The sequence below is a fragment of the Condylura cristata genome, unplaced genomic scaffold (genome assembly GCF_000260355.1).
Source record: "Condylura cristata isolate star-nosed mole 26May11 unplaced genomic scaffold, ConCri1.0 scaffold00017, whole genome shotgun sequence".
Taxonomy (NCBI): Eukaryota; Metazoa; Chordata; class Mammalia; order Eulipotyphla; family Talpidae; genus Condylura; species Condylura cristata.
Window position 1 is genome coordinate 5854371 of NW_004567118.1, and position 9921 is coordinate 5864291.

At 36.2% G+C, this 9921-nt stretch overlaps 1 protein-coding gene across 2 annotated transcripts in view; it reads left to right on the plus strand.

Annotated features, from left to right (window-relative positions):
- The window catches only part of NPEPPS (aminopeptidase puromycin sensitive), a 76969-nt gene that overhangs the window by 41303 nt on the left and 25745 nt on the right, over positions 1-9921 (plus strand). Inside the window, exons 1-6 of one of the 2 annotated variants that reach the window (XM_012726422.1) lie at positions 677-796; positions 4918-5025; positions 6313-6513; positions 6968-7064; positions 7174-7207; positions 8017-8131. In XM_012726422.1, coding sequence (XP_012581876.1) covers positions 722-796; positions 4918-5025; positions 6313-6513; positions 6968-7064; positions 7174-7207; positions 8017-8131 — 630 coding nt within the window. In that variant the 5' untranslated portion in view covers positions 677-721. Of the gene's footprint in view, positions 1-676; positions 797-4917; positions 5026-6312; positions 6514-6967; positions 7065-7173; positions 7208-8016; positions 8132-9921 lie in introns of those variants that run through there. The other variant, XM_004684274.1, reaches the window with a different exon arrangement.

Consider the following 9921-nt stretch of genomic DNA (forward strand, 5'->3'; position numbering starts at 1 on the left):
CTCAGTTTTCTTATCTGAAAAACTGGAGATAATACCTACTTTTAAGTTCATAAATACTTTCAAAGCACCATGCACAATAGCCTAAATCTAATAATAAATGTTTATAGCTTTTCTTGTTTTTATCTTCATGTATTGGTAATTTGAAACTAAATTAATAAAAAAATAAGGAACTTGGGGCCTCCTTGGTGGCATAAGGTTTAAGTCCAAGTGCTGTCACCACTGGGGCCCTAGTTATGTCTCTGGTAGCCAAGAAGCTCACCCACATGGAGCAGCAGACTTCTCCTGTCTTGCCCTCTGCTCCTGTTAGCAGTGTATTTCAGTAAATCTGCCAGTTCTGCTCCCCACTCTGTCTCTGGTGAATCTGCTCACCCCTGCCCCTCTGGTCTACACCTCAGTACTTGTATGCATAAAAAATTAATATGTTTTTTAAAATATATTAAAGTACTTTCTAAGAACTCACCCTAAAGGTGATTTTAAGGTTAACTTTTAGGATTAGTCTGCTATTTACTTTAGTGTTACTGTATTCTCTCCATTGCCCCAGCAGTATTTGGGGAAGGAAGGAATGATTTGAACATTGTAAATAACCAATTGAATTAATGTCTTAAGGATATGCTTTTAATAACTTGTATTTAAAATTGTCATAAAAATGGTTTTCATTTGTCTTTAAATCACAGGTACAGGAACCTTAAAGATAGATTTTGTTGGCGAGCTGAATGACAAGATGAAAGGTTTCTATAGGAGTAAATATACTACCCCTTCTGGAGAGGTGCGCTATGCTGCTGTCACACAGTTTGAGGTATGGGTTATTTCCTTCTGAAATACTACAACCTTCATTAGACATTCTGAAAAGGGGCATGTGCTCTTATTTGCGTACTTATTTGCAGTTAGGTACCTTTGCCATAATTAAATTAATGATTTTTAGAATTGTATTTTATTTTTTAAAGATTTATTTATTTATGCATACAGTACTGCTGGGGTACAGGCCGAAGGTACAGGGGTCATGAGAGGATTCACCAGAGACAGAGTGGGGAGCAGAACAGGCAGATCAACAAAGTACCCTGCTGAGGGGGCAAGGCGGTGAGGCAGGAGAGGTCTGCTGCACCATGTGGGTCAGCTCCCTGGCTGGGGATCCAACTCTGGCTGCAGTGCCTGCAGCTAGTTTTGTATTGCTGTGCTTTAACCCTTTGTGCCACCAGGGAGTTTGTATTTTATGACTATAAAATACCAGTTATTTCCATTATAGGAAGAAGGGAATTGGGGTTTTGGACTGGGGAATAATTATCTGCAGTTATGTTTATGTAGATACAGGCATATAAATAAGTATGTAAAATTTGTTATCTGATGTAAGTACTGTATGTGCATGTAATACAAGTAACAAATTTTCAGTTACCTGAATTGCTTTAATACTTTGTATCTTTTTTCCTTATTTAAAATTGTCCTCTTAGTATTTGACAACCAAGACTTCCCTACTAAATTAGTAATGCTGTTTTATACCAGATCTTTGGTTCTTTGATATGTCTGTTGTCTATCTTATTATATTTTTGTGCTTTCTTTGATTTATATTTATTAAATATTTATAAATTATATAGTTTGTTTTAAATCTGCAAATGGTACTTTAAAGAGTTAAATCTAATTGTGTTTACTCCAGTAAATTTCATTATGGATAATGAAACAGTTGATAACATCTATTTTTGTATTTTCTCCAATACATCTGTATTGTTTTGCACATCTAAAATTTTGGATTCAGGGCCCTTCCTGGTGGTGCAACAGGTTAAAGCACAGCACTATGAAGATGTCTACAACCACTGCAGCATGAGTTAGATTCCCTGACAGGGAGGTGACCTACATGGTGCAGCAGACCTCTCCTGTCTTACCTGCTGCTCCCCTCAGCAGTGTATTTCAGTAGATCTGCCTATTTTTCTCCCTACTCTGTCTCTGATAAATTCTCTCACCCACCCACCCCCCCAGCCCCCATACTGCTGGCCTGTATCCCAGTTCTTGTATGCATAAATAAATAAATCCTTTTTTAAAAAAAAATTAAATTAAAAATTGGATCCAGTTTACAGTTTGTTTTACCTGGTATATATTTTCTTTCAAGAATTTTAGGTTGCTTTCCATTTTAAAACTTGTCACATCTATTTAGACTGATTTCTGTTTAAACTTCATTGCCTATCCTAGTCCTTTTGAGCACTTACTCCATGAATCACTGACGAGTGTGTCTCCAAATCACTTTTTTTAAGATAGGATGTGGAGGTGCCCGAGCCTTTACATATCTAAAACCATTCATTTGCCTTGATACATAACCAGTTTTACTGGTATATAATTGATTTTTTTTTTTGGTAAAAAAAGAAAAAAGAGAGAGAGAGAGAGAGAAAGGAGTGGCCACTAACATCCAGAAGCTTCCCTGCCATTCACAACAGTCTGTGTTACACTGTTGGACACAGCATTGTCATAAATGTCAGCCTTATACAGAGTGTTGAGACCATGGTAAAGAGCAAACAAAAAAGGCCACTTATTGTAATTTCATCACATGCAGACAAAAACAGGGGCACTTACAAAATAACAAACATCTCCCTCTATGTTAAAATGAATAATTATTACTTCTTTCCCAATTACAATTCAAGGCATGCCCTAGCCTCCCGTGGATGGGTAAGCTTTACTGAGAAAATCCACTCATGAAGTTGCCTCTGCTTTCTGAAAGTACCCAATTTAAAGTGAATCCCTTCTTCCTTAGACCCTTTTCCAAATCACCCAACCAGATACCAAATCATTTGATAGATTCTTTCTTGCATTCTTTGTATGAATTCTCCCTTTCTCAATGAGTATAATAAACCTAACTTGTTCAACTATAAAAGTAATACAGTTGACTTAGAGCTTTTCTTTCAAAGTTGTATAAGTACTGTTCCAGAGTCTCCCATAACTCATTATGTCAAGGAAAGAAATTATAGACTGGAACGTTTCCCTCCCTGTGTATGGTAACATGCTTTGTTGTTCTCCATTGTTAAATTATTTCTTTGTCTGGCCCTCCGGGTAGCACAATGAGTTAAAGTGCAGCACTATGAAGCAATCACTGGCACTACAGCACAAATTTGATCCCCAGCCAGGGCGCTGACCCACATGGCATGGCAGACCTCCTGACCTGCCCACTGCTCCCCTCAGCAGTGTATTTCAGCACATCTGCCTGTTCTGCTCCCCACTCTGTCTCTGTCATCTCACACACACAAACCCCTCTGGTCTGTATCCCAGTTCTGTATGCATAAAGAATAAGTCTGTCTAAATAAATAAATAAATAAATAATCTCTTTGTCTCTGCATAGTAAAATTTTCACCAGGTATTCACTTTTCATAAGAAAATTGGTGGATCTTATCGATATTCAGATTCAGATCTTTATTCAATGTAGTAAGGTGGTAAGATTTTCTTCTCTTACATCTTCATTGTGGTTTCTGTTCTGATTGCTTCTTCAGGAATATAATTAATAGGTTTAGCTCTTGTCTCTATCCCCCAAATGTACCTTTTATTGTTTTCATCACTTATATTTTGAATATTTTAGAAACTCGTTAGGTCTTGTCTATTATTCATTTAATTTCCTCTAGCATAAATTCATTTCTCTGCTGCTGCTATTCCTAACTTAAAATTTTCTGTGCTGCCATTTATTTTGTTATACTTTGTAAATGTCTTAGTTACATTTTAGTTGAATTTCTATAAATTATTTGAGATTGCAATCAGCCATCTAACATATTTCCTTGAAGAAACCCTTCTTGATTTTAGAAGTACATACTACTACTACTTCTACATCTACTTTTTTTTCTGCCTTTTTGTGATATAGAAACCTGTCACTGGTTCTCTTTAAATTTTGTGTTAAAGTTTCTTTTAGAACTGATAATCTGTTGGGCCACTAAATTTTATTTTGCTTTAACAAGTTCATTTTTATTTCTAAGGAAAAAATAGAGGTCTCTTTAAGTAGTTCAAGTGGTAGCAGTTTTATCTGAGTAGGTGGAAATGCCATTAAACAGATACCTGTTGGGAACTGTCTTTTTTCCCGTGGATGCTATTCCAAATAAAAATCTGAAACATTTTATTTTTTATTTAGAAAATAAAAGCTTGGAAGGCTTTTTTTGTTTTGTTTTCTCAGCTCTGAATCTTTATAGTATACTATTGCTCAATTTTGTCTTAAGATTATTGATGAAGTTATTTGCATTAAAGTTGAAATGTTCTATTAAAAATAAAAATATTTCTTCACTCATAGCAGGAGTATAATGGACCAGGCGAGAAAATAACAAAAATAATGAACAACCATAGACCAGAGACATTATGTGGGGGTGGAGTGGGGAATGGGATCAAAAACGGGGGTGGGGGGAAGGGAGGGAAATGCACGGGACTATGGTGGTGGCACAGGGGTGATTTGGTGATGGGAAACCCGTGGGGATTACAATTGAGATGAAAAAAAAAATGTGCAAAATGATGTAAAAATAAACTTTTTAATAAAAAAAAAGTGAAAAAAAATAAAAATAAAAATATTTCAATGGGGGTAAGTGTACTAGGCTATGGTGATGGCACACGGGTGAATTGGTGGTGGGAAGCCCACAGGAATTACAACTAAGTTGGAAAAAGGCACAAAATGATGTAAAGATAAACTATTATATCATTTAAAAAATAAAATTATTTCTTAATTGTTCTCCTGCTATAAAGTATTAAAATCTGTAGAAGACCTATTTCCTGCATAATTGCTAATGTGGCAATGTTAGTTAGCCCATGTTGTTTCTTTGTAGTTAGTGCCTTCCTCATTGTCAGGCACTGAGTAGAGAGCAGATATTTGGGAAAATGAATAAACAACAGAATGAAAGAAGGAGGTAAAGGTTACTTCATGGAATAAGTCTCTTACGTCAGCGATACTTAATTTCATATTCTTTTCTTAAGGCTACTGATGCCCGGAGGGCTTTTCCTTGCTGGGATGAGCCTGCTATCAAAGCAACATTTGATATCTCATTGGTTGTTCCTAAAGACAGAGTAGCTTTATCAAATATGGTATGTATGTGTTTGTAAGTATAGTTAAATTTTGAATAAGCTTTTAGCATGTTAACTTACTGATGAGATGGGATAGCATCAAACCACCTAGCACAGACCTGATACATAGTAGGAACACAGATTTTAGCTTTCTTATTTGCAGTAAGCCCTCCTTTTTTAATTGCCTTATTTATGGAAAGTTGTCCCAACCCATTCTGTGCCATCCCACCTCATCCTACCCTACCCCGCCAATGGAGAAATCCCTTGTAAACTAGATCAATAAAATTATCTACTTTTAATTTAGAAATCTGCATAAGTAATGAATTAAATAAATACTACCTACAAGAGAAAAATATGACTCCCTTTTCAAATACCAAAATATACAGCCACATAATGAAGTGTATTTAGGTTTTTAACTGATTATATTCTTGGAATGTGCTCTCTTTTATGGATGTCATTGATCTCATCCATAAATGTTTGCCACTCAAAGTGAATTGTCAAGGACTGCCTAGTTTAAGATGAGTGTAGTCTGTTGTCTCTAATCAGTCTGAGGAACCTGGAAAAGCCTGTTGTATCTGGATGATATCTGGATTTTGCCTCCTTGATTGATGGAGAGAATCCCATGTATGGAATGCCATTCTTTTCTCGAATATTCTTAAGAGAGGAGGCTACTATATTAAACTGAAATATTCCTTTACAACTTATGTGAATAAATTTATCAGGCCTGCTCTTGAGTAAGTCTTCTTGGAAGAAAGAACAGAGAGAACTTGGAGGAAACTGAACCTGAATAGGAAAGAGGGGAACACCTAAGGGTAACTAGGGACTCCACAGGTAAAGTGCGGATTTCTTCACTAATTTGCTGAAAGCCTACTTTGGTACAGAGAATGCTCTAAATCTAGGAATTTGTACCCTATGAAATGTCAGATTCCACAATTACATTTAATTTTTATTAATAATTTAAAAATTGTCTCCCACGTTCATTTCACTTGAAGAATGTTGAGGTCTTATTTAAAACATCCTAGTACCTTAAGTATCAACAGGTAATAAGGAAAAGTTTCTTCTTTCACAAGTCCTTGGTAGTTTTAACACCTTATCTCCCAACTTCTTGTTGTAAATGCTTTATTGGGTCACTTTCCTTCTTGTTTTTTGGAAAGCTCTTGACAGCATAAGAGTAATGATTGAACTGGGTCAGAGAAGTTAGCAGTGCTGAAATGGAGAAAGGTGAGGCAGCAAGTGGTTTGGGGCTGTTATTTATAAAGTATTTTACATAAATCTGTGTAAATTTCCTTTTCCTTTTTTTCTTTTAAGAATGTAATTGATCGGAAACCATACCCTGATGATGAAAATGTAGTGGAAGTGAAGTTTGCCCGCACACCTGTCATGTCTACGTATCTGGTGGCATTTGTTGTGGGTGAATATGACTTTGTAGAAACAAGGTCAAAAGATGGTGTGTGTGTCCGTGTTTACACCCCTGTTGGCAAAGCAGAGCAAGGAAAATTTGCGTTAGAGGTAAATGTACTTGAAGAGGATTGTTCCAACAGTCCATAACTCCAGGTTGGGGAATTTACATTTCTGATCAATTATTAGTACAATTATTTGTAACTTAATCTGAAATTTGTTGTGCTACTTTGCTTTTACTTTTAATACAATTTTGGAATTTTACCAGCCGTGGTATTGTATTAACATTTTATAGGATAATTATTAAGAGAATATTAAAAGTATAATTTATCCAGAAAATGGGTGGGAAAATATGTAGTTACATTTTTCATTCCAAGTTATAAGTGGATTAAATTTTCACCAACATATACAAAACTTGGTTCTAAGGTAATCTTTGGAGGCAGGGCTCCCTGGGGTTTTTAGTAACTTGAGATATTTTGGCTTGCAACAGGATTCCTTTGTGGATTTCTATATGGAACTATAATAAAATATTTATCAGATGGTTCTTTTGTTTATACTTTTATAGGTTGCTGCTAAAACCCTGCCTTTTTATAAGGACTACTTCAATGTTCCTTATCCTCTACCTAAAATTGATCTCATTGCTATTGCAGACTTTGCAGCTGGTAAAGTAAATTTCATTTTATTGCTGAATTGTAATAACTTTTTGATTTTATGATTTTGAGGAAGAAATATGTATATATATCAATAAATGTTTATATTTATTTTATGAAGGTGCCATGGAGAACTGGGGCCTTGTTACTTATAGGTATGTTAATGATGTATTACCCTGCCTTATCTTTTCAATTACTGATTTCATTAGCGCTTCACTCCTAGTTACAATTGAGTAGCTTCCGCTTTAAGATCTGCCGTAAATTTTCCTACCTTCCCCTACTTGTGTGTTCATTGCAGAAATGCAGATGAACACCCTCTGGCACTCCTATCATATATGTAAGATTTGAAAGCTAGCATCTGGCATTAGTAATATTTTGAGATATATTTTTGACTGAGTTTCTCATTTTGGTGCCTTTTCTTTCTCCCAGTAGCTTCATAGTTACTTATCCAGCTTGAAGAATCTTCCCTGAAATAGTATTTTCTAGCCAATTTTCTACGTGGTTTTTTTTTTTTTTTTTTTAACCACAATACAAACATGTGGGCTGTCTAATTTTTAAAACGGGTCTATAAACAAGTTTTTGCTTTTTTTCAATTTATTTGATGAGCTAGGTTTTGGACAGCTTGTTCAGTGTTCTTTTTGGAACTGCGGAATGCATCTTCCCCCATATTCCTTAATCCCTTAGACAAAGTTTTCCTAAAATCTCAGGCAGCTATCCTGTCAACAAACTGATAATCAAACTCACATCATGTCTCTGATCTTCTGTTGTATGGATTCTGTTGGAACAGTCTTCACTCTTCCTGGAATGTTTTTTATCCTGTATATTTGGAGGAAATGTTTTCTTGACATCTCTAGCTCCTGACTTGGCCAGCTTATTTACTACTTGAATCTCCCTCCCCAACTTATTCATGTCTGTTTTTATTGCAATACTTTTATTGTGTAAATTTTTTTTTTTTTAAATACAGGGAGACTGCATTGCTTATTGATCCAAAAAACTCCTGTTCCTCATCACGCCAGTGGGTTGCTCTGGTTGTGGGACATGAACTCGCCCATCAATGGTTTGGAAATCTTGTTACTATGGTATTTAATATTTTTAAGTGCTCAAATATATTTTATCTCCATCCTGCTGCACATAATTTTGGCTACATAGTATTTCAGGTTTGGCTAGAACACTGTGCCCCAAAATAATTGAATGATGGAAACACTTTATGTGAAAAGGACCACTTTGGGGCCCCTCTGGTGGCTCAGCGGGTTGAAGCATGGCACTATGAAGCTGTCTGAAACCACTGCAGCATGAGGTCAGTCCCCAGCCAACAAGGTGACCCGTGTGGTGCAGCAGACCTCTCCTGTCTCACCTGCTGCTCCCCTCAGCAGTGTGTTTCAGTTGATATGCCTGTTCTGCTCCCTGCTTTGTCTCTGGTGACTCCTTTCACCCTCCTCATACTTCTGGCCTGTACCCCAGTTCTTATATGCATGAGTAAATAAATCCTTAAAAAAATATATGAAAAGGTCCACTTTGAAAAGTGCACAATCTTTTTCAGCAAAAAATGTTTCCTAAACTGTTGTAGAATTTGCCTGCAAATGTGGGAAAAGTACTGACACTAATTTGGGGGAAAGAACAATTTCTCTGAGGTAGAGTGATTCCATGCAGTGATATACCAGGCTAATTAGTTTCCTGTGTCATATTTAGTATGTAGCTCAGTAATTGAAGTGTAAACTGGTAAATAAACTATTCTTTGACTAAGTTGACTTTTTTAAAAATATATTAATTTATGCATATAAGAACTGTAGTGTAGGCCAGAAGTACAAGAGGTGAGGATTCACCAGAGACAGAGTGGGAAGCAGAAAGGCAGATCTACTGAAATACACTGCTGAGGGGAGCAGTGGGTGAGACAGGAGAGGCCTACAGTACCATGTGGGTCGGCTCCTTATCAGGGGATCCAGCTCAGGACTCAGTGGCTGCGGTAACTTAACAGCACTGAGACTTTAACCTCTGCACCACCAGGGAACCCCGTAATGTTGCACATTTGTTGCTGTCAAACAATTGATTTTGTTCAGCTTTGAGATGATTTTATTTATTATTGTGATATTTTGAAACTACCAGCAGTATATTTTAGTAGAGGAAATGAGCTTTTAAACTTTAACTGGATTTGAGTAACTGCTCTCGTTATTACGTACCACTTTGTTTCATTATATGAAATTCAAGATCTTAGAGGTAAATCGGAGAGTAGCTTTGTACCAGCTTATCTCAATATAAACTAAATGTCCAAAGCACTTAGATTGATAACATTTATCACTTAACATTGAAAATGTTTTATCTTTTCAGAATTTTAAAATGCCCTCTTGTTTTTCACCTTAGTCCTTTAGCATCTTTCTTGGATTCATACATTACTTTCTTCCCATAAGATATTTTAATCATCTTTAATGTAAAGTAGATTGAAATTGTCCTTGAATCCAGCAGTTTATGACTTGGCTAGTCTCAGCTAATTGATCAAATCGAGTAGAAGATTTGTGAGGATTTAATACTTGAATCAAGTAAGATGCAGGATAGCTTTTAAAGCACCTTGTCATCTTCCAGAAGAGAGTTAGTCTCTTATAGGGCTATTGGCATTTATTTGGGCAGGTAGAAAGCATATTGGGATGTCTGGGATCTTGATTGCATAGATACAATATAATTTGATGATGGGATCCTGCTTCTTCGTGGTTGTATGTTCAGTAGGCACCCAGGTTCCCCTATGGTAGGGGATTTTTATTATACAAATGACTTAATGAATCTAAGATAATGTGAGCTCACTGAGGGTCTTTGGGCATATTGGTTTAACTTGCCCTCAGCTAAACACTCCTAAAGAGCACTAAGGATTTGTCCTAAA